The sequence below is a fragment of the Salmo trutta genome, chromosome 17 (genome assembly GCF_901001165.1).
Source record: "Salmo trutta chromosome 17, fSalTru1.1, whole genome shotgun sequence".
NCBI classification, from domain to species: Eukaryota; Metazoa; Chordata; class Actinopteri; order Salmoniformes; family Salmonidae; genus Salmo; species Salmo trutta.
Window position 1 is genome coordinate 32,730,025 of NC_042973.1, and position 25,267 is coordinate 32,755,291.

General features: G+C 43.2%; 1 protein-coding gene and 1 pseudogene across 1 annotated transcript in view; both read left to right on the forward strand.

Annotated features, from left to right (window-relative positions):
* The first annotated feature begins 2,659 nt into the window (after positions 1 to 2,659).
* On the forward strand, positions 2,660 to 5,639 carry LOC115151356 (synaptotagmin-1-like; annotated as a pseudogene).
* Positions 5,640 to 7,696: 2,057 nt separating this feature from the next.
* Positions 7,697 to 25,267, forward strand: part of LOC115151357 (otogelin-like protein) — a 58,811-nt gene continuing 41,240 nt past the window's right edge. The window contains exons 1-9 of the mRNA XM_029695271.1: positions 7,697 to 7,859; positions 8,373 to 8,415; positions 8,684 to 8,729; positions 8,932 to 9,010; positions 21,180 to 21,272; positions 23,125 to 23,401; positions 24,137 to 24,342; positions 24,845 to 24,969; positions 25,115 to 25,221. Of these exons, the coding sequence (XP_029551131.1) occupies positions 7,787 to 7,859; positions 8,373 to 8,415; positions 8,684 to 8,729; positions 8,932 to 9,010; positions 21,180 to 21,272; positions 23,125 to 23,401; positions 24,137 to 24,342; positions 24,845 to 24,969; positions 25,115 to 25,221 (1,049 nt within the window). The 5' untranslated portion in view covers positions 7,697 to 7,786. The remainder of the gene's footprint in view (positions 7,860 to 8,372; positions 8,416 to 8,683; positions 8,730 to 8,931; positions 9,011 to 21,179; positions 21,273 to 23,124; positions 23,402 to 24,136; positions 24,343 to 24,844; positions 24,970 to 25,114; positions 25,222 to 25,267) is intronic.

Genomic DNA, 25,267 nt, shown 5'->3' on the forward strand with positions numbered 1-25,267 from the left:
GCCATATATCACAAACCCCCGAGGTGCCTTATTGCGATTATAAACTGGTTAGCAACGTAATTAGAGAAGTACATTTTTTTGGGCCATACCCGTGGTATATGGCCTGCTATACCACTGCTGTCAGCCAATCAGCATTCAGGGCTCGAACCACCCAGTTTATAATTCCCTATAAGACATAAATCAACACATAGATCAATACAATGTCTCTGTCCACCGAATCATCAGCAAGTTGAACAACAGAGTTGAAGTCACAATGCTCCACAGAGGTCTAAGCTCTGTGTGTGTGTGTGTACAGTATGTGTGTGAATCTGCATCTCTATCTCTGGGTGGGGCCGGAACTTGATACCAGCGTTGCTGCAGAAACCGCATCCTACAGTTCTAATTCAGGCAGCAGCATCTATACATAGAGTCAATATGAGACAAAACGGTATCGACCACCGGAAACATAATGCATACTGGTTTTCAGTATATGCACGCACAATCACACATACAGCAATGCCTATGTCATAAATGCATACGCAATTACACAGAGACATGTATACATTAATACCAGTCATCCAGTTGGAATGTAGATGTTGTCTACAGCTGAAGTCTCAGTATGCTAACGAGCCTATAAAACGACCTATGAGGGAGCAGCAGAGGTCACAAGGGGCGGGACTTGGATCAGAGGGACTCAACCCCCTGGGACCTGTCCTAATGGACAGAACACACACATTCTCATACTTATGCTGCATTCGTAACCAAGTGGGAAGTGGGAATTTATCACATACGACTAGGAAAAATTCACTTGAACAGATTTTTTGACACTATAATTTGTTTACAAGCATGTTATCTGTACTTTTAGTTTATGGTTTACTCAGCTTGTTGGCCATTAGCCAATCAGAGTTTCTCAACAATTTAAAAGCATGTGAATGCATCTATTTACGACTTCACAACTGGTAGATTCCCTACTCCCACTTGGTTACGAACGCAACATAATACACACACATACACACAGCCAACTAGAGATGCGCTCTCTCTCCTGCCCCTTTCTCTCTCTCCTTAATTTCCTCTCTCTCTCATTCCCTTTTTCCTGTCATACCTGTGCTCCTTGTCTCAGAGACTCTTCTGGATGAACAGAAGGTTAAAACAAACGACAAGAAACTGCCTCATCTCCTCTCCTCTTTCCTCTTGTCATCCCTTTTGTCCTCCTCCGCCTCTGTTGTCATCTTCTCCTCTCTCTCTCCTCCTCCTCGCTCGCTCTCTCTTTCTTTTTGTTCAGAGGTGTACCTTGGAGTCCTCCCTCTCTCCAACCTGCAGCCAGACAGAACCAAAACCAGGACACACACACAGGTAAGACTCCCTCTCTCCTCTCTCTCTCTCTTTTCTCTCCCAGGGTGTGGTCAGTGATGGGTATTGAGGTGATGGTGGGGTTGGGTTAGAATATTGTGTTGCTCTTAGATATTTGACTGTGGATTAGGGTTAATGTCATTTCCAGTCTTGGTTGTAAATGGGGGGATATAAGCACCATATAAATACAGTAGGTTTTCTTTATCTTAATCCTTAATTTAACCAGGCAGGTCTAACTTCTAACCAGGCAGGTCTAAAGAGAGTGGGTTAGAGTCCGAGTGAGAGAGTTCAACCATGATGGAATAAACAATTCTGAGACAATACACTGTGGAAGTGACTTGCCATGCACTTGTAGTACGTATCCATTAGTAGCAAAGCATGCTGGAGACAAGCAAAACAGAAAAATTACATCAAAAGTGTTTTTCTTCCTGATTAGCAACAGTGTTTGACATGATAATGTCAATGTAATTGCGTATTACAGTAGTTGTAGAATGCTAGACTGCCTTCATGGAATATTTGCCACCAACATGGATGATGGTTAGGAGCTGAGTGAGTCGGTTTCCCAGATTCAGATCTGAAAACATAGAAGGTTTAGGACAAACGTGAAGGGGTAGGAAGTGAATTGGGACAGTTCCTACTCTGGACAGAAACATTCTCACATCCTTTCTTTAGAGATCTCACACTCATGATGGCCTTTCTTCTGTCCCCCTCTCTCCCTCCACACCTCTCTCCCATGTGCTGTGTTGTCAGCAGGTTTGACAGGGAACAAGGTTGTGTATCCTTTGAACAGCAGGTCTTAGTGCCAGACTAGCAGAAACACAAGAGGCCATCTGACACACGCACGCGCACATGCACACACACACACACACACACACATCTATAATCACTCTATAACACATACGTCTGGATGTATCTCAAAACATGCACTTTTATGAAGTCCATGAGATGGTGGCGATCATTTATATGGATCTAAAGTTAACAGCATGTGCTACAGATGCATGCAATGTTCCTGCCAGCTGCAGTATCCCACACAAATTTTCTAATAAGCACTGTCTATATGAAATGTTATAGTAATTTTTGGCCAGCTCTCTGGAATGTTGCGGGACTGTTAGTTACTTTTAAATAAACAATATGTAATTTAAACAGCCTGCCATGTCACTTTGTTTGGTATTCTAAGGGATTGGTCTGGGAAATGTAACCACTCACTCAAATTTAAATACAGAGCTAGTTTGGATGCAATAATTTACATATTTTGACAGACTCTCCGTGTCTCTGTGTCTCTCTCTCTCTCTCTCTCTCTCTCTCTCTCTCTCTCTCTAGGACCTAGGTGATGACAGGCAGTTATATGGGCACCCAGGCAAAGCCCAGCCCCTCCCCCTCTCCCCTGTCAATCAACCCAAATGCCACAGCAACCCCAGAACCTGGGCCTGGAGGCCACACCCCCACAAAGTTTATGGCGAATTGCACCCCCTCCACAGTGAGTAAAAACCAATCAGGGGAGGGTTTCCAGAGCCTTCAAAGCTCTAAGTTAATTGTCACAACCAAGTTAAAGTACCGTTAAAGTGCATAAAGTACTCAATTGAGAAATAAAATATTCTCACAAGCTAGTGAAACCCTCCGGTGTTATATAAAACACTTGGTTTTGATATATTTACATTGCGTATGCTTATGTGTGTGTGCGCGTGTGTGTGCGCGTGTGTGTGTGCGCGCGTGTGTGCACTGCCATCCTGGGCTGTAGGAGCTCTATGCATGGTGAGTGTGTGTCTGGTGTTGTCATACTGTTTGTGTGTGTGGAGGAAATGTCTGAAAAAGAAAGTAAAGGACACAGATAAGGAGAAGAAGGGAAAGAACGGCTTGAACACGTACACTGAGCTGGATGGAGACAACTCTGAGGTACACACACACACACACACACACACACACACACACACACACACACACACATTGCGTAATATCATCTCTCTGTGGAGGGCTACACACAAACTTTTAATAATTAGTGTGGCGTAAAGCAACAACCTCTTGAGGATCGGACCCTTTTTTTCAATTTTTGTCTAAAATGACATACCCAAATCTAACTGCCAGTAGCTCAGGCCCTGAAGCAAGGATATGCATATTCTTGGTACCATTTGAAAGTTTCCTTTCAAATGGTACTTTGGAACTTTGAACTTTGTGGAAATGTGAAAGGAATGCAGGAGAATATAACACATTAGATCTGGTAAAAGAAAAAACCAACCATTCTTTAAAAAAAAAGTCTACCATGATCTTTGAAATGCAAGAGAAAGGGCATAATGTATTATTCCAGCCCAGGTGCAATTTAGATTTTGGCCATTAGATGGCAGCAGTGTATGTAAAACGTTTTAGACTGATCCAATGATCCATTGCCTTTCTGTTCAAAATTTTGTATCAAGACTGCCCAAATGTGCCTAATTTGCTTATCAATAACTTTTCATGTTCAAAACTGTGCACTCTCCTCAAACAATAGCATGGTATTCTTTCACTGTAATAGCTACTGTAAATTGGACAGGTCAGCTAGATTAACAAGAATTTAAGCTTTCTGCCAATATCAGATATGTCTATGTCCTGGGAAATGTTCTTGTTACTTACAACCTCATGCTAATCGCATTAGCCTACGTTAGCTCAACCGTCCCGTAGGGGACCCACCGATCCTGAATACGTTTTTTAAGCTGTGTAGGTCTGCTGCTTAGTATGTATCAGGTTTTTCTGTGTGTTTGTGTGTGTGTCCTGTAGCCCCTAAAGGATGAGGGTGACACAGAGACTGGATTGACTGGCAGGGAGGAGGAGCCTAAAGAGGAAGTGAAGTTGGGCAGACTGGAGTTCTCATTGGACTACAACTTCACAGAGAACACGGTGAGAACTCCTTGTTCTAACACATCTGATTCTGCTAACCAATGTCCTGCGGAGCAGGACTGAGTAACAACATATTATTCCATCTGACACATGCTATAGCTGTGGGTCTTCTCCCTACACTCTGCCCCCCTTTCCCATTTATAGATGGTAGTAGGTATCCTGCAGGCTTGTGATCTCCCAGCCATGGATGTGGGGGGAAGTTCAGACCCGTTGTTAAACTCTACCTACTACCAGACAAGAAGAGGAAGTTTGAGACTAAAGTTCACAGGAAGACACTCAACCCAACCTTCAATGAGACTTTCCCCTTCAAGGTAGCCTAACCATGACCCTTAATCTCTGACCTCTAAACCCTAACCCTGACCCCACATTCAACAACATTTTTGTGTGTGTGTCTATGTGCATGCGTGCGTGTGTGTGTGTATACTGTATGTGTATGCAGGTACTGTACAGTGAGCTGGGAGGCAGGACTCTGGTGATGACAGTGTATGACTTTGACCGTTTCTCTAAACATGACGTGATTGGGGCACTACGAGTCCCAATGAGCAGCCTGGACTTCAGTCAGATGATACAGGAGTAGCGGGAGCTGAAGAAGGCAGAGAAAGAGGAGGTGAGAGTGGAGAGACCAGGAGGATAGATAGAGTAAAAAAGAGAGAAGGAAGAAATATATAGGACAGAAAGTCACAAAGCACTTACCTCTGGCCCTCTCTCTCTCCAGTCAGAGCAGCTGGGTGATATCTGTCTGTCTCTGATATGATATGTTCCTACAACAGGGAAATTAAGCATCGTTGTCCTCGAGGCAAAAAACCTAAAGAAGATGGATGTAGGAGGACTGTCGGGTGAGCTGGGTGTGTGTGGGGGAGAGAGAGACAGAGAGAGAGAGAAAGAGACAGCGAGAAACAGAGAGAGACAGAGAGAAAGAGAGAGCGTTTTGTGTTAGGTTAATCTCTGTCTCTTCTGTTAGACCCCTATGTAAAGATCCACCTACTGCAGAATGGAAAAAGACTGAAGAAGAAGAAAACCAGCATCAAGAAGAACACTCTCAACCCTTACTACAATGAGTCCTTCAGCTTTGAGGTGCCCTTCGAACAGATACTCTCCCACACACACTCTCTCTCTCTCTCTCTCTCTCTCTCTCTCTCTCTCTCTCTCTCTCTCTCTCTCACTTATCCCTTACAATGAATTCCTTTATAATTTATCAACCCTTCGAGCAGAGGTCTGTGTTTCTCTGTGTGTAGAAGGTGCAGGTAGCAGTGACAGTGTTGGACTACGATAAGATTGGGAAGAATGATGCCATCGGGAAGGTGTTTCTGGGTGGAGCCAGCAGCGGCACGGAGCTCCGTCATTGGTCAGACATGCTGGCCAACCCCCGCCGGCCCATCTCCCAATGGCACAGCCTCAAAACTGAGGACGAAGTCAACGCTGAACTGGCTGCCAGGAAGTGATGTCACATTACTAGGCAGCTGTCTGTAGCCGACTGACTTTGCCCTCCTACCCACCACAGGAGGTTGGTGGCACCAAATTGGGGAGGACGGGCTCGTGGTAACAGCTAATGCGGAATCAGTGGAATGGTATCAAACACATCAAACACATGGTTTCCAGGTCATTAGATGCCATTCCATTCGCTCCCTTCCGACCATTATTATGAGCTGTCCTCCCCTCAGCAGACTCTACTGCTACACACTTACCCACTCCAAAATACCTGATACCCATCCACCACTCATGAACCCCCATCAGCAATCCCACTCCTTAACCCCCCAATACTTCATTGGTATGCAACCCTATCAAGCCTTACTCAACCCCCACTAACTTTCTAACAATACCACCACTCATGCCACCCCAAACCCCCTCCTCTACTGTTTAAATTATTTAAGACACATTATGTATCCAGGACATTAACATGTATATCATGATAATACTATTAAACATGTACATTATACTGTTATTAAACATTCAGAGATTTTTGCTCGTGTCCATTTTCACTCATATCAGATAGGCATACATCAATGGCCAGCAGAGGGAGTCCAAGTCTTACAGACACACACACACACACACACACACACACACACACACGCACACACACACACACACACACACACACACGCACGCGCACGCACGCACACGCACGCACACACACACGCACACACACACACACACACACACACACACACACACACACACACACACACACACACACACACACACAATCTCATTTATAATTTTATTCAAGTTAAATTACTGTCTCTAAAGTAAGACTACATTTGTAATCATAAGTAGGCCCTACAGTCAATTAATTTGTTGCATTTGTGTCCTAAACTCAGGGAATCTCTCTAACTTGCAGGTAGTCCACTATTCTCCTGTGGATACTGCAATCAGGGATCCTTGGAACATCCATACCCATACTCTAACCTTAACTCCTACCCAACCCCACCCTACCCTACCCTACCCTACCCTCAACCTTAACCATAACCCTTACCTAACCATAACCCTTACCCTTAGTTTGGACACACCTACTCATTCCAGGGGTTTTCTTTATTTTTACCTTTTTCTACATTGTAGAATAATAGTGAAGACATCAAAACTATGAAATAACACATACGGAATCATGTAGTACCCCAAAAAGTGTTAAACAAATCAAAATATATTTTATATTTGAGATTCTTCAAATTAGTGACCCTTTACCTTGATGACAGCTTTGCACACTCTTGGCATTCTCTCAACCAGCTTCACCTGGCTTTTCCAACAATCTTGAAGGGTGCAATCTTGTTCCCTATTAAAATATATTTTGATTTGTTTAACACTTTTTTGGTTACTACATGATTCCATATGTGTTATTTCATAGTTTTGATGTCTTCACTATTATTCTTCAATGTAGAAAATAGTAAAAATAAATAAAAACCTTTGAATGAGTAGGTGTGTCCAAAGTTTTGACTGGTACTGTATATGTACTGTTCAGTGACTTAACAACAGTAGATGCAATTACAAAAATATACTTACCTATCAAAAGTAAAAGTATAGCAGATAGCTAGGGCATACTCCAACACTCAGACATCATTTAGAAACTAAGCATTTGTGTTTAGTGAGTCTGCCAGGTCAGAGGAAATAAGGATGACCATGGATGTTCTTTTGATACGTGTGTGAATTGGGCCCGTTTCCTGTCCTTCTAAGCATTCAAAATGTAAAGAGTGCTTTTGGGGGTGAAGAAAAATATATGGAGTAAAAAGTACATTATTTTATTTAGGAATGTAGTGAAGTAAAAGTAAAAGTAGTCAAAAATATAAATAGTAAAGTACAGATTTCCCCAAAAACGACTTAAGTAGTACTTTAAAGTATTTTTACTTAAGTACTTTACACCACTGGGTAATATATCCTTTCAGTCGGTTTGATGTCACCAGTTTGGCACAAAATTCATTCACACCCCGCACCTGCACGCAGGTGAACTCGTGCACTCGTCATCCATCCGAGGGGCACGCTCAACTATGTGCGCGTGGACGTGAACCGCGGGAAGTCCGGTAACGAACAGAGATCCTCCTCTACTCTCCGGTCTGTCCTGTGAAATGTTTCGTTAACCTCCGGGTGGATAAGCTCTGAGATGAACGGTCCACGTAGAGTAATACTGGTTCTTCTTTCGTGGTGTTCAGTTCTCCAGCTGCTGACAGCACACGGTGAGTCTCCCAGCGACACACGCGCATCATATCAACATTCATAACTTAGATGAGTACTATAACCTTTACTGTTTCAACATAAACGTTTGACGTTCTAAGAGTGATTCCAAAAATGTCAAAGAGAGAGCAGAAAACTAGCACCAGTGTTGTATGCGCGAGACATTTTTGAAAAGTTTATATTTTGCTGTTATAACCTTGGAATGTGGGTTTCAACCCCCCGGCAGTGACATCGTTATGGCCTTGGGGAAATATGATTGACAAATGTTTTCCTTTGGATAGGAATACATTGGAGCTGATACTGTCTTGTAAATCATTCAGAGGTGTTGCCTAAATTGTTGCCGTTCAATAATGTGCCCCAGTGACCCTAAATTATAACGTTTAAATGAATACATTTGATATGTTTTGTCGACTTGTGGTATATATGTGATGATATTTTATGTGTTGTGATAGTGCAATTAAGTAATAATTGTGATGGTGTGTGAGGTTTTAGTGATGGTTTTTTGTTGTGTTCAGCAGCACAGAGCCAACTGACAGAGACAGACAGTAGACTACAGAGGTAAGAGACGAGATGAAGCGAGAAACATTCATCATCTCTGGGGATTCATTAATTCAATGTCATGGCTAAACTGATGCATGTGTGTTTGGTTTGGATGTATTCAAGTGGTTAAAAGTGCACTTCAGTTTGCATGTTTCTCCACATAATGAATGTATATTTCCCTGTGCTATGTGTGTGCTGTGTGTGTGTGTCCTGTGTGTGTGTGTGTGTGTGTGTGTGTGTGTGCGTGCGTGCGTGCGTGCGTGCGTGCGTGCGTGCGTGCGTGCAGGAGGGCTAATGCACTGCGGAGGAAACGGGATCTCCTAGGGGAGGAGGTAGGCACACTACACCTAAGAGAAGCAGATGAGGTCAGGGCATACACACACACAGCACCCTGACTAGCACAAAGACACCTTTGTAGGACACACACACATACACATACATACACTGGTGCAACTACACACAGGGGTAGAGATACACATTTACTACACAAGTTTGTGCATGTGTGTGTGATCATCAGTGTTCTCTCCTCTCCAGACATTCAGTCCTCTTCTCTCTGAAGCAACTCTCCCTCGCAGTGTTCTACACAATTACACTGCCCGCGATGCCTCCTCAGGTACACACACACACACACACACACACACACACACACACACACACACACACACACACACACACACACACACACACACACACACACACACTGACTAAAGTGCCTTCAGAAAGTATTCACACCCCTTGAATTTAAAATTGATAACATTTTGATTTTGTGTCACTGGCTAGACACAAATCTCATAATGTCAAAGTGTAATAACTGTATGCTTTTAGACATTTTTACAAATTAATTCAAAATGAAAAGCTGAAATGTCTTGAGTCAATAAGTATTCTATCCCTTTATTATGGCAAGCTTAAATAAGTTAAGGAGTAAAAATGTGCTTCTTCGGGATCGGTGTCCCGTCAACGGGACGGTTGAGCTAACGTAGGCTAATGCGATTAGCATGAGGTTGTAAGTAACAAGAACATTTCCCAGGACGACCTAGACATATCTGATATTGGCAGAAAGCTTACATTCTTGTTAATCTAACTGCACTGTCCAATTTACAGTAGCTATTACAGTGAAAGAATACCATGCTATTGTTTGAGGAGAGTGCACAATTTTGAACATGAAAAGTTATTAATAAACAAATTAGTCACATTTGGGCAGTCTTGATACAACATTTTGAACAGAAATGCAATGGTTCATTGGATCAGTCTAAAACTTTGCACATACACTGCTGTCATCTAGTGGCCAAAATCTAAATTGCATCTGGGCTGGAATAATACGTTATGGCCTTTCTCTTGCATTTCAAAGATGATGGTACAAAGAAAATTACAAAAGAACGGTAGTTTTTTTCTTTACGTTGTCTTTTACCAGATCTATTGTGTTATATTCTCCTACATTCCTTTCACATTTCCACAAAGTTCAAAGTGTTTCCTTTCAAATGGTACCAAGAATATGCATATCCTTGCTTCAGGGCCTGAGCTACAGGCAGTTAGATTTGGGTATGTCATATTAGGCGAAACATTTTAAAAAAGGTGCCGATGTTTAAGAGGTTCAAGTCACAAAGTAGGTTGCATGCAGCGAAGGCTCCTCAAAGGAGGAAGGGGAGGACCATTTTCCTCAGTGAATTTCATAAAAATAAAAATAGTGAAACATAAAAAAGTTATCCTTTTTAGATAAAAGTATGCTAAATATGTTCACGTCACCAAATAATTGATTAAAACCCACTGTTTTGGAATCAATGTCTACACTACCCTCAACATCACTCTCTAGGGTAGCACCATGATGTAGCCGGAGGACAGATCGTTTCCGTCCTCCCCTGGGTACATTGACTTTAATACAAAACCCAGGAGGCTCATGGTTCTCACCCCCTTCCATAGACTTGCACAGTAATTATCCAACCTATCAGAGCTCTTGCAGCATTGCAGTTTCCCACCCAATCAATGAATCATAGAATGAATCTAGTACTGAAAGCATAAGCTATAGATAGCTAGCACTGCAGTGCATAACATGAGGTGAGTAGTTAACACAAATAGAGAGAAAGACAATAGTTGAACAGTTTTGAGAGAGATATTTTTTTCACTTTCATTACTTAGCTAGCAAATGCAGCTAGCTGGTTTAGCCTACTCAAACACCCAGTGGTGGAAAAAATTGCCAATTGTCATACTTAAGTAAAAGTAAAGATACTGTGGTAAACCGTGGGCGCAAAAAAGTACCCCATGTAAAATATTACTTGAGTAAAAGTCTGAAAGTATTTGGTTTTAAATATACTTAAGTAAATATAATTGCTAAAATATACTTAAGTATCAAAAGTACAAGTATAAATCATTTCAAATTCCATTTATTAAGCAAAGCAGAGCCACATTTTCTATTTTTTAAATTTTGTTACATATAGCCAGGGGCACACTCCAACACTATAATTTACAAACAAAGCATGTGTTTAGTGATCTGCCAGATAAGAGGCAGTAGGATGACCAGGGATGTGCTCTTGATACGTGTGTGAATTAGACAATTGTCCTGTCCTGCTAAGCATTCAAAATGTAACAAATACTTTTATATGTCTGGGAAAATGTATGGAGTAAAATGTACATAATTTTCTTTAGGAATGTAGTGACTTAAAAGTAAACGTATAAATATAAATAGTAAAGTAAAGTACGGATACCCCAAAAACGACTTAAGTAATACTTTAAAGTATTCAAACAGAGAGGGATGCTATGTTAGCTAGCTGGCTATAGTTATCCGACACTGGAACTCTTCCAAGTCAAGGTAAGCTTTTGGTTTTATTATTTTATTGCCTCTGGGGCCCGGCGGTGTAACTGCTTGCTGTACACTGTACTGCATGATTGTAGCGGGTTTACTAATACATCAGGTCTAGAAGCTATGTTGACTATGACGGTAGCTAATATGGTGACAACGATGTAGGCTGTGTGTAGCGGTTATCGCCTATGGCATGAAGGTTTGGCTTGGAAAGTGTTTTTTGCCTGGTCACAGACAGTTGTTGTGTTGTGCACTGAATTCCACAAGCGAAGGAAAAAGGGAGAGAAATATAGTGCTCAGATGCGAGAAGGAATTATACAAAGACCAATGTTATCATGCTGTTTTTATGTGGCTGCTATGAAAGTGAACTGTGTTTGCGGGTGATCAGGGATGTGTGGATTCATTCTGACGATTCTGTTGAAAAACTTTTCTTATACTGAAGCAAACGGAACAAAACGGGAATAAACATATTTGAATTTGTCCAATAGAAATTCTCTTCTGCTTGGACTAATGATTACACCCTAGATCAGCTAGATGCAGGCAAGAGTGGGCAAAGTGGTATTGAATGTGTTTGTCTTTCACCTAGATTACTATAATTTTTTTCTCGCCCTGTGTACCCTAATAATGGCGCCGGAGGGGATGGCTGGCGTTTTACGGGCTCCTAACCAACTGTGCTCTTTATTTATTTTTTTCACATTGTTTGTAACTTATTTTGTACATAATGTTGCTGCTACCGTCTCTTATGAAAAGAGCTTCTGGTTATCAGAACAGCGATTACTCACATCAAACTGGACAAAGATTTTTTTCTTTAACGAGTCCGACGCACAGGATATGCTGCTTTCTCGAGACCAGGCCCAAATCCCCATCATTCACGTGAAGAAAAGACGGAGAAAAAGGGGGCGGAGGTCATGGTGCCTTGTGAGAATTCGTAGGCGAGTGAGTAAACCTCCACTACCATCTGTACTATTGGCCAACGTGCAATCATTGGAAAACAAAATGGATGATATACAATTGAGACTATCCTACCAACGAGACATTAAAACTATAATATCTTATGTTTCACCGAGTCGTGGCCAAACGACAACATGGATAATATAGAGCTGGCTGGATTTTCCGTGCATCAGTAGGACAAAGCAGCTACATCTGGTAAGACAAGGAGCGGGGATGTGTATCTATTTGTCAATAACAGCTGATGCGCGATGTCTAATATTAAAGAAGTCTTGCGGTATTGCTCACATGAGGTAGAGTACCTCATGATAAGCTGTAGACCACACTATCTACCAAGAGAGTTCTCATCTATATTATTCATAGCCGTCTATTTACCACCACAAATCGATGCTTGCACTAAGACCGCACTCAGCGAGCTGTATAAGGCCATAAGCAAACAATGCTCATCCAGAAGCGGCGCTCCTAGTAGCCGGGGACTTTAATGCAGACAACCTTTACTCCACACACAGAGACGCATACAAAGCTCTGCCTTGCCGTCCATTTGGTAAATCTTACCATAATTCTATCCTCCATATTCCTGCTTACAAGCAAAACTAAAGAAGGCAGTACCAGTGACTCGCTCAATACATAAGTTGTCAGATGACTTGGATACTAAGCTACAGGACGGTTTTGCTAGCACAGACTGGAATATGTTCCGAGATTCATCCAATGGCATTGAGGAGTACACCACCTCAGTCACCGGCTTCATCAATAAGTGCATCAACGACGTCGTCCCCACAGTGACTGGTCATACATATCCCAACCACAGGCAACATCCGCAATGAGCTAAAGGGTAGAGCTGCTGCTTTCAAGGAGCAGAACATTAATCTGGACGCTTATAATTAATCCTGCTACGCCCTCAGTCAAACCATCAAACAGGCGTCAATACAGAACTAAGATTGAATTTTACTACACCGGCTCTGATGTTTGTCGGATGAGGCAGGGCTTGCAAACTATTACGGACTACAAAGGGAAACCCAGCCGCGAGCTGCCCAATGACGCGAGCCTACCAGACGAGCTTAATGCCTTTTATGCTCGCTTCGAATCAAGCAACACTGAAGCATGCATGAGAGCACCAGCTCTTCCGGACGACTGTGTGATCACGCTCTCCGTAGCCGATGTGAGCAAGACCTTAAACCTCTCTGGGCCAGTGGGACGCTTCAACAGCCAGTGGAATCCCGTGGCGCGATATTCAAATACCTTAGAAATGCTATTACTTCAATTTCTCAAACATATGACGATTTTACACCATTTTAAAGACAAGACTCTCGTTAATCTAACCACACTGTCCGATTTCAAAAGGCTTTACAACGAAAGCAAAACATTAGATTATGTCAGCAGAGTACCCAGCCAGAAATAATCAGACACCCATTTTTCAAGCTAGCATATAATGTCACATAAACCCAAACCACAGCTAAATGCAGCACTAACCTTTGATGATCTTCGTCAGATGACACTCCTAGGACATTATGTTATACAATACATGCATGTTTTGTTCAATCAAATTCATATTTATATCAAAAACCAGCTTTTTACATTAGCATGTGACTAGCATGTGACTAGCATTCCCACCGAACACTTCCGGTGAATTTACTAAATTACTCACGATAAACGTTCACAAAAAACATAACAATTATTTTAAGAATTATAGATACAGAACTCCTTTATGCAATCGCGGTGTCCGATTTTAAAATAGCTTTTCGGTGAAAGCACATTTTGCAATATTCTGAGTAGATACCCCGGCCATCACGGGCTAGCTATTTTGACACCCACCAAGTGTGGTACTCACCAAACTCAGATTTACTATTAGAAAAATTGGATTACCTTTGCTGTTCTTTGTCAGAATGCACGCCCAGGACTTCTACTTCAATAACAAATGTTGGTTTGGTTCCAAATAATCCATAGTTATATCCAAATAGCGGCGTTTTGTTTGTGCGTTCAAGACAATATCCGAAGGGTAAAGAAGGGTGACGCGCCCGGCGCGCTTCGTGACAAAAAATTTCAAAATATTCCATTACCGTACTTCGAAGCATGTCAAACGCTGTTTAAAATCAATTTTTATGCTATTTTTCTCGTAAAAAAGCGATAATTTTCTGACCGGGAAACCCTATTTTCGTTCAAAGACGAAAAAATAAAAACATGGTGTCGGCTCGTGCACGCGCCCCAGTCTCATTGTTCTCAGATCGACCACTATCCAAATGCGCTACTGTTTTTCAGCCATGGCCTGCAAAGTCACCATTCAACATTCTGGCGCCTTCTGAGAGCCTATGGGAGCGTTAGAAAATGTCACGTTATGCCAGAGATCCCCTGTTTTGGATAGAGATGATCAAGAAGGCCAAGAAATAGTCAGAGAGCGCTTCCTGTTTGGAATCTTCTCAGGTTTTGGCCTGCCAAATGAGTTCTGTTATACTCACAGACACCATTCAAACAGTTTTAGAAACTTTAGGGTGTTTTATATCCAAAGCTAGTAATTATATGCATATTCTAGTTACTGGGCAGGAGTAGTAACCAGATTAAATCGGGTACGTTTTTTATCCGGCCGTGCAAATACTGCCCCCAATCCCCAACAGGTTAAACAGGTATACATTCACAAAGCTTCGGCGCCAGACGGATTACCAGGACGTGTACTCAAAGCACGCAAGGACCAACTGGCAAGTGTCTTTACTGACATTTTTAACCTCTCCCTACATTTACATTTACATTTAAGTCATTTAGCAGACGCTCTTATCCAGAGCGACTTACAAATTGGTGCATTCACCTTATGATATCCAGTGGAACAACCACTTTACAATAGTGCATCTAAATCTTTTAAGGGGGGGGGGGGTTAGAAGGATTACTTTATCCTATCCCAGGTATTCCTTAAAGAGGTGGGGTTTCAGGTGTCTCCGGAAGGTGGTGATTGACTCCGCTGTCCTGGCGTCGTGAGGGAGCTTGTTCCACCATTGGGGTGCCAGAGCAGCGAACAGTTTGGACTGGGCTGAGCGGGAACCGTGCTTCCTCAGAGGTAGGGGGGCCAGCAGGCCAGATGTGGATGAACGCAGTGCCCTTGTTTGGGTGTAGGGCCTGATCAGAGCCTGAAGGTATGGAGGTGCCGTTCCCCTCACAGCTCCGTAGGCAAGCACCATGGTCTTGTAGCGGATGCGAGCTTCAACTGGAAGCCAGTGGAGAGAGCGGAGGAGCGGGGTGACGTGAGAGAACTTGGGAAGGTTGAACACCAGACGGGCTGCGGCGTTCTGGATGAGTTGTAGGGGTTTAATGGCACAGGCAGGGAGCCTAGCCAACAGCGAGTTGCAGTAATCCAGACGGGAGATGACAAGTGCCTGGATTAGGACCTGCGTCGCTTCCTGTGTGAGGCAGGGTCATACTCTGCGAATGTTGTAGAGCATGAATCTACAGGATCGGGTCACCGCCTTGATGTTAGTGGAGAACGACAGGGTGTTGTCCAGGATCACGCCAAGGTTCTTAGCACTCTGGGAGTGCTATCTCTCCCTGACCGAGTCTGTAATACCTACATGTTTCAAGCAGACCACCATAGTCCCTGTGCCCAAGAAAGTGAAGGTCACCTGTCACAACAGTGGTAGGCCTGATCACCGACAACGGTGAGACAGCCTATAGGGAGGAGGTCAGAGACCTGACAGTGTGATGCCAGGACAATGACCTCTCCCTCAATGTGAGCAAGACAAAGGAGCTGATCGTGAACTACAGGAAAAGGCGGGCCAAACATTAACATCGACAGGGCTGTAGTGAAGCGGATCAAGAGTTTCAAGTTCTTTGGTATCCACATCACCAACGAACTATCATGGTCCAAACACACCAAGACAGTCGTGAAGAGGGCACGACAACACCTTTTCCCTCTTCGGAGACTGAAAATATTTGACATGGGTCCCAAGATCCTCAAAAAGTTATACAGCTGCACCATCGAGAGCATCCTGACCGGTTGCATCATCGCCTGGTGTGGCAACTGCTCGTCACCTTAAGGTGCTACAGAGGGTAGTGCGTACGGCCCAGTACATCACTGGGGCCAAGCTTCCTGCCATCCAGGACATATATACTAGGTGGTGTCAGAGGAAGGCCCAAAAATTTGCCAAATACTCTAGCCACCCTAGTCATAGACTGTTCTCTCTGCTACCGCACGGAAAGTGGTACCGGAGCACCAAGTCTAGGACCACAATGCTCCTTAACTGCTTCTACCCCCAAGCCATAAGACTGCTGAACAATTCATCAAATGGCCACCTGGACTATTTACATTGACACCCCCTTATTTTTACACTGCTCCTACTCGCTGTTTATTATCTATGGATAGTCACTTTACCACTACCTATGTACAATTTACCTCGACTAACCTGTACCCCTGCACATTGACTCGGTACCGGTACCCCCTGTTTATACCCTCGCTATTGTTATTTTATTGTGTTACTTTATTTGTTATTTTTTTTACTTTAGTTTATTTAGTTTTATATTTTCTTAACTCTATTTCTTGAACTGCATTGTTGGTTAAGGGCTTGTAATTAAGCATTTCACGGTAAGGTCTACTACACCTGTTGTATTCGGCGCATGTGACAAATCCAATTTGATTTGATTTGATTTGTACATTTTAATTAGTAGGCTAGGTTGTAGCAACCTCATGATGGGTATAGGGAAAATTTGACTATCATATAGTAGCCTAACCTATCAATGTTACATTGAGCTTGGTGAATGGAATATGAATAACAGTCATTCAATATGCTGTAATAGAAATAAAAAATATACAATTTTCTTTTTTAATCTTTCCTAATCTTAAATGGCACCGACCACCACTGGTTGCATGGACTCACTCTGTGTGCAATAATAGTTTTTAACATGATTTTTGAATGACTACCTCATTTCTGGACCCCACACATGTAATTATCTGTAAGGTCCCTCAGTCGAGCAGTGAATTTCAAACACAGATTCAATCACAAAGACCAGGGAGGTTTTCCAATGCCACGCAAAGAAGGGCACCTATTAGTAGATTAGTAAAAATAAAAAAACAGACATTGACTATTCCTTTGAGCATGGTGAAGTTATTAATTACACTTTTGATGGTGTATGAATACACCCAGTCACCACAAAGATACAGGCATCCTTCCTAACTCAGTTGACGGAGAGGAAGGAAACAGCTCAGGAATTTCACCATGAAGCCAATGGTGACTTTAAAATAGTTACTGAGATTAATGGCTGTGATAGGAGAAAACTAAGGATGGATAAACAACATTGTAGTTACTCCACAATACTAACCTAAATGACAGAGAGAAGAGAAGGAAGCCTGTACAGAATACATATATTCCAAAACATGCGTCCTGTTTGCGATTAGGAACTAAAGTAGAACTGCAAAACATGTGGCTAAGCATTATGTTTGGGACAAATCCAACACATCACCGAGTAACCCTCATGATATTTTCAAGCATAGTGGTGACTGCTTGTCATCGGGAAGGACTAGGACATTTTTGGGATAAAAATACCCGGAATAGAGCTAATCACAGGCAAAATCCTGGAGGAAAACCTTGCTTCAGCTCCTTAGGAAACTATGCAGTTATTTGTTTTTTATGTATTATTTCTTACATTGTTAGCCCAGAAAATCTCAAGTGTTATTACATGCAGTCGGGAAGAACTATTGGATATAAAAGCGATGTCAACTTACCAACATTACATCCAGGAATACATCTTTCTTGAAGCGGATCCTTTGTTCGGACCTCCACCTTGGACATTGGATCTTATCCCAGAGGCCATCCCGTCAGACTCAGAAGGCGAGCACACCATCCACCGCTTCAGAGCATATTACTCGCTAATGTCCAATCTCTAGATAACAAGGTGGATGAAATTAGGGCATTAGTTGCCTTCCAGAGATACATCAGAGATTCTAACATTCTATATTTCACGGAAACATGGCTCACTCGGGATATGTTGTCAGAGTCGGTACAGCCACCCGGTTTCTTCATGCATCTCGCCGACAGAAACAAACATCTCTCTGGTAAGAAGAAGGGTGGGGGTGTATGCCTTATGATTAACGACTCATGGTGTAATCACAACGACATACAGGAACTCAAGTCCTTTTGTTCACCTGACCTAGAATTCATTATAATCAAATGCCGACCGCATTATCTTCCAAGAGAATTCTCTTTGATTATAGTCTTAGCTGTGTATATCCCCCCCAAACAGATACCTTGTCGGCCCTGAAAGAACTTCACTGGACTCTATGTAAACTGGAACCATACATCCTGAGGCTGCATTTATTGTAGCTGGGGATATTAACAAAGCTAACCTGAGAACAAGACTTCCTAAATTCTATCAGCATATTGAATGCGCGACACGAGCTGGTAGCATTCTGGACTACTGCTACTCTAACTTCCGCGATGCATACAAAGCCCTCCCCCAACCTGCCTTCGGCAAATCTGACCATGACTCCATTTTGTTGCTCCCAGCCTATAGACAGAAACTAAAACAGGAAACGCCCGGGCTCAGGTCTATCCAATGCTGGTCTGACCAATCGGATTCTACGCTTCAAGATTGCTTCGATCACATGGACTGGGATATGTTCCAGATAGCCTCAGACAATAACATTGATGTATACGCTGACTCGGTGAGCGAGTTTATTAGCAAGTGCATTGGAGATGTCATACCCACTGTGACTATTAAAACCTTTCATAACCAGAAACCGTGGATTGATGGCAGCATTCGCGCAAAACTGAAAGAGCGAACCACCGCTTTTAATCATGGCAAGGCGACTGGAAACATGACCGAATACAAACAGTGCAGCTATTCCCTCTGCAAGTTAATCAAACAAGCAAAGTGTCAGTATAGAGACAAAGTAGAGTCGCAATACAACGGCTCAAGCACAAGACATGTGGCAGGGTCTACAGTCAATCACGGATTACAAAACGAAAACCAGCCCCGTCGCGGACATTGACATCTTGCTCCCAGACAAATTAAACAATTTCTTTGCTCGCTTTGAGGACAATACAGTGCCACTGACACGGCCCGCTACCAAAGCCTGTGGGCTCTCCTTCTCCGTGGCCAACGTGAGTAAAACATTTAAATGTGTTAACCCTTGCAAGGCTGCCGGCCCAGACGGCATCCCTAGCCGCGTTCTCAGAGCATACGCAGACCAGCTGGCCAGTGTGCTTCCCGACTCACAGCTTACACGTTACAGAATAACACCTCACCAAAGGGAAGCAACAGGGATCTTTTTTTTTGGTCCCATCGTGTCCAAGTGTGGCTGCTGAAGCAACCGGGGATGCCTCAGCTGGCTCGACAGGTTCTCAAGCCTCAATTGGCTCGGCAGGCTCCCGCACCTCAGCCGGCTCCCGCGGCTCATCAGGCTCCCGTGCCTCAGCCGGCTCCCGCGGCTCATCAGGCTCCCGTGCCTCAGCCGGCTCTACAGGTTCCCATGCCTCAGCTGCCTCGACAGGTTCCCGTGCCTCAGTAGAAGCGACCGGCCCGTTCTCGGTCATCGGGACAGTCCCTCTGGCCGGTGTCGTCCTGCGGTTGGAGCAGTGCATCAGGAAGGGGGTACTGTCACATGTACTCCCGCTCCCCCTCTCCGGCACTCAACGTTGCCAGATTATTATGCACACCTGCCACCATCGCTACATGCACCACATGCACCCCATGACACTCACCTGGACTCCATCACCTTCCTGAATACCTCCCCTATATCTGTCACTCCCCTGGTTTCTTTCCTCAGATGTTATTGACTCTGTTTCTGTTTCATGTCTGTATGCTTTTCGTGTTTCTTGTTTTGTTCCATGTTAGTTTATTTATTAAATTATTCACTCCCTGTACTTGCTTTCCCTGTACTTGACTCCCAGCATACACGTTATACTGGGAGACAAATTCACCTTTCACCAGGACAATAACCTAAAACACAAGGCCAAATATATATTGGATTTGCTTACCAAGACAACATTGGATGTTAAGATTTGGACTTCACATTTCCATATTATAGAACTCATGTAATTTACAGTATCAACGTTTATGATCGCTACACTGTTCCTAGGCCGTCATTGAAAATAAGAATGTGTTCTTAACTGACTTGCCTAGTTAAATAAAGGTAAAATAAAGGTAATAAAAAAAGAATTCTGTTCTCAACAGAATGAGCTCATGTTTGTCATATTGTGAAGGAAATTAGCCATGGAGAACACATACTGTATGAATGTACTCATGACTCCATTCTATGAGCACCACAATTACTATCTGTTTCTCCTTGTGAAAGCCAAACACTGTAAGACCGTATTTTATAACTTAGCTAGTCATGTTGGCAATTTGAATAAGCTTTCAAATTATGCCCACCTGACCCATTTCGTGATTCATAATGGACCGTTTTTGGATTCCGTAAACAACAACAGTAATTGTCCGATGGGGGGCATGCAGGAATGTGTTCCAAACAAAAAACGACACGTTTTCTTGCTTCAGTTCCTCAATGACACAGCTAAGAGAGCTTAAAAAAGCACCTAATAGTTGAAGGCTCTTTCCTTGAGAATTGAAATTACTTAGGAACTGTGCACACTTTGGAGAGGTGTGTGGACCCTTGTCATTTTTAAAAAATGTTGCACTGACCCCAAATCTTCCATGAATATTCTTATTATGTTACTAAATGTATCCAGAGTATTTTCTGATTTCGATGTTGACAAATAATGTGAAAAGTTCAGTTAATGTAAAATGAACATAAAATCAACAGTGTAATGTTTTGATTCAATCTTGTGTCAGGTGAACTGTTTGGTCCTTATCTTTGGTCTGATCATTTCTCCATAATCTCCAAAGTGTTCCCTTTCAATTGCTACCATGGTTATGCATATGCTACTTATATTTCTTCTGTTAGAAACATTTTAATTTGGCCCTATCCATATAGGCCAATTCTCACAAGTGTAAAGGGTTAAAGCAATCTGTCTCGTAAAGAATAAGTTATTCATCAATTGGTGAATCTCAAAGTATTTCCAGAGGAGATCTAAGGAATTGAGGAAAGATTGTGTCTGTGTTTCACCAGAGTACTGTGGCTGTCTGAATGGGGGCTGGTGTCAGGAGGGAGGTGTGTGTGACTGTGCACAGTTCCAGGCCCTCGGAGACCGCTGCCAGATCAGTGAGTAACACACACACATCTTGAACCTAGAACCACAATGTATGTTTCATTTTGGTGTGTGTGTGCCTGCATGAGAGTCAGACTGACACATCCATCAGCAACCATTAATAAGCTGTCCACACTGTCATAAATAACCACACACACACACACACACACACACACACACACACACACACACACACACACACACACACACACACACACACACACACACACACACACACACACTCACCAGTCCATAGTGTGTATGATTAAGTCTGGGGGATTAGGGTTGAGTTTCTGTAGACTACACAGGGTCTCTATACATCAGAGATGGGTCTCAAGTGGAGCCTCTATAGCAGTGGTCACCAAACTTTTCTGAGTCAAGATCACTTTCACAGTCAAAAAGCAAGCTGAGATCTACGCTCAGATTTCTTTACATTAACCTCAACACAAACAACAGTTTTGTAGGAATGAGGTTTGGACAGTAGGCCTAATACATTAGCACAGCATATTGGCTATATGATTGGCCTGCCAATATTGTTAAACAGACCATATTATATTTCAAAACTCAAGCTTTGATAACAAAATAGATCAGTTGGTTTAGAATTTTGTTATTTTACTGGACTGATGGTACCTGCATCTGATGGTCAACGAGGTCAAATCATGACGTCAGTGGTCTTCAGGTCGAAAAATCGGAGCTCTAGAAAGATGCCAGAGTTTCCGACTTGGAATTCCCGAGTTGGATGACCGTTCAAAACTATTTTTCCCAACCGCCTCTCACGATCCCTGCTCTCTCTTTCCTTTCCTTCGGTGAGACTGACCAGAGAGAGGGGACATCGTCTTCCACATGATGATGAAACCTGAGCGCACCGCGTCTGCCTCATGTACAAATTAATGTTGTTCCTATGACCAGAGAAAGTTTAATATTATTTAATATTAAAATCGACACGATGTGCTGCTAATAAAAATAAAATGCAGGGCTATCGATACTTGGCTACTCATTCATTGCAGCTGTACGGAATATAGAGAAGCGCGTTTTGTAATAGTGTTGAATAAAGACAGTGACAGTGCTGAATTTAAACTTCAACATGAACTCACTCAGAAAAACTGCAGCTCTTTGCTGTATTCATTGACAGTCTCTCTGTGGTCATGGTTTTAAAAGTTATTCAATCTTACGTAGGCTAGTAGCCTATTAAACTTGGCTGTGGCCAGGGTCCTGGAAGCTCTGTAGCCACGGTGATTTGAGCTATCCGATTGGGGAGCGCAGTAGGTGCACTCGATTTAGTCACAGATTTGCCAGTACGCCGGGTAGGCGGAGTTTGTCTCATGAATCAAGTGCACCTACCGGCAACAGCTCAACACGATTTTTTAAAAAAAGCGCAAGCCTTTATCGTTCGTTGGCTTTTCTACAGAAATATTTGGTGATCGACTAGGAATCGCGATCGACCGGTTGGCAACCACTGCTCTACAGTAATACCTTGCCTGAGACCTAAAGTAGTGTTTCCCTCACCTAACCACCATGGTTTTGTTGGCGCGATGGTAAGCACACTAGCGTCAGGAATATGAAGTGCTGCTGTTCGGTTCTCATGCTGGGTGTGGCAGATGAACTCTGATACACACTGTTCCTGTCAACCAAGTACCTACCTGGCTAAAGTACCACCAGAGCACCAACACTGTTAGACAGTGGGTGTAGTTGGCTGGGTATGGCACAGAGACGGGGTTTCCTGTAACTGAGCGGCTTTTGGTGAGCTAGCACTGTGGACACCTCCTCCACATGCCCCCCACACACAAACAAACACACCAGCGCACCATAATGCCAATTCAGAGTTAAGATAAGTGTGCACAACTCAGAGTGTGTGTGTGCATGTAGTTCCTAACCAGGGCCAGGACAGAGATGGGATCTGCAGGTCTTGGGGTCAGCACCACTATGAGACGTTCGATGGCAGCTACTTCTACTACCCTGGGACCTGCTCCTACATACTGGCCCAAGACTGCCGCTCAGCCACACCACAGTACACTGTGTGGGTCCATAACAGCCGTGTGTGTGAGGGAAGTGTGTACTCCTGTCCCAGGGCTCTCAGTCTCTTCTTCCCCAACGAGGAGGAGATCCACATCTCTGGATACCAAGTCCACCAGGGGGGCCGCAGGTGTGTGGGATATGGAGGAATGTGTATGTTTTCTGTTGTAATGTGTATGTGTGTGTGTGTGTGTGTGTGTGTGTGTGTGTGTGTGCCTGTGTGCGTGCGTCTGTGCAGAGATGGGCAGTATTTGAAATATGTATTTTAATTACTTCTGAGTATTTTGTCATTTGAATTACACTCCAGTGTATTTTGTATTTTCAAAATCCTGTAATTTGTATGTTCAAAATAATTCTATACCATTTTTTTTAATAGAAGTTCATATTTTGTGTCCACCCTTTCACCCTGCACTGGTATCAGAAGTCTGATAGCACTATGGTGTGATAAAAGCGTGTGCTAAATGAACTAAATATAAATGTATATGTAAAAATGAACAATTGCAAATCATGCTGAGTATAATTCTAATGAGCTCCGGCCGAAGCAATACACAGTGTGCTTTGCAGTTCTTTTTGGTATGTTCATTTTCACATATACATTTATGTATTGGTCATTGAGCAGACACACGTATCCAGAGTGACTTGCTCAACTAAGGTAGTTAAACAACAACATATCACAGTCATAGCCAGTAAAAATATGTTGTTGCTGTTCGGGCCGGCTACTTGCAAATGTATAAGTTTTTCTTAAATACATTACAAAACATGTATTTTGTAGTTTATTTTGATACATTGATCTTTATGGTATTTTGTATCTGTATTTTGTAATTTTATTTTGACATTTTTTGCCCATCCCTGCATATGTGCATAGGCTGAGCCTGCCCCAAACAATAGGAGGTGTGTTTATAGAGCGTCTGGCTGACTACCTTCTGGTGAAGAGTGTGTTTGGCTTCTCTCTGGCGTGGGACGGAGAGAGTGGAGTATATCTGAAGATGTCCGAACAGCACCACGGCACCCCCTGTGGCCTCTGCGGGAACTATAACAACCTGCCCAATGATGACCTCACCACTGCCCGCGGTGAGACAGACACACTCACTCACAATAGTCACACACACCTCATCAAAGCCCACTGTAAGACTGGACAGATGGGTCCGACCAGCCTCTTATCCTCCTTCCTCCACCCATCTCTTATCCTCTGTCTCAGCACCCAATCATCCTTCCATCACAACCTTTCTCCTCTCAGCACCGCAGGGAACCGTTATAGTTATTATTACTGAGGAGGATGTAGTAGTCCTGTAACATGACCTAGACAGGAGAGGAGAGTGGGAAACGAAGAGGAGAAGAGAGGAGAGAGGGAAAAGAGAACAAAAGGAGAGCAGAGGAGAAGAGAGGGAGGAAAGGAGACAAGCAGAAAGCAGAGGAGAGGAAAGTAGAGCAGAGCGTAGCAGAGGAGAGAAGTTATTTTAATATTCAGTCATTATACAGTTATTCTATTATATTAGATTATTTTCAGGCATGTAGAGGAAGGATCCCTAACCGTGTGTGTGCATGTTTTGTGTGTGTGTGTGTCTGTGTGTAGGTGTGCAGACAGAGGAGCCAGCAGTGTTCGCTAACAGCTGGTCAGTAGATCTGCCCCATGAGAGAGGCTGTCCTCTGGTGGACATAGACTTCACTGGACCCTGCCACTCTGAGTCTGACATGGACGTAAGAGCTGTCTGTCTGTGTCTGTCTGTCTGTCTGTCTGTTTGGAACGTATTACTTGAACCCAGGTTCTCAGTGTGTCATAAGACTGTACACTGATTTTCTGTGTTTTATTGTATTATGTTGATGTTTGTGTATGTGTGTGTAGGATGCCATAGAGAAGTGCAGTGCTCTCCTGTTCTTCCCCTTCCTGTCCTGTCATGATAACATTGATCCAAACCCCTACGTGGCCAGCTGTGTCGCCGACCTTTGTGTGTAAGTCACACCCCAGTGTGTGTGTGTGTGTGCGTTTGTGCGTGAG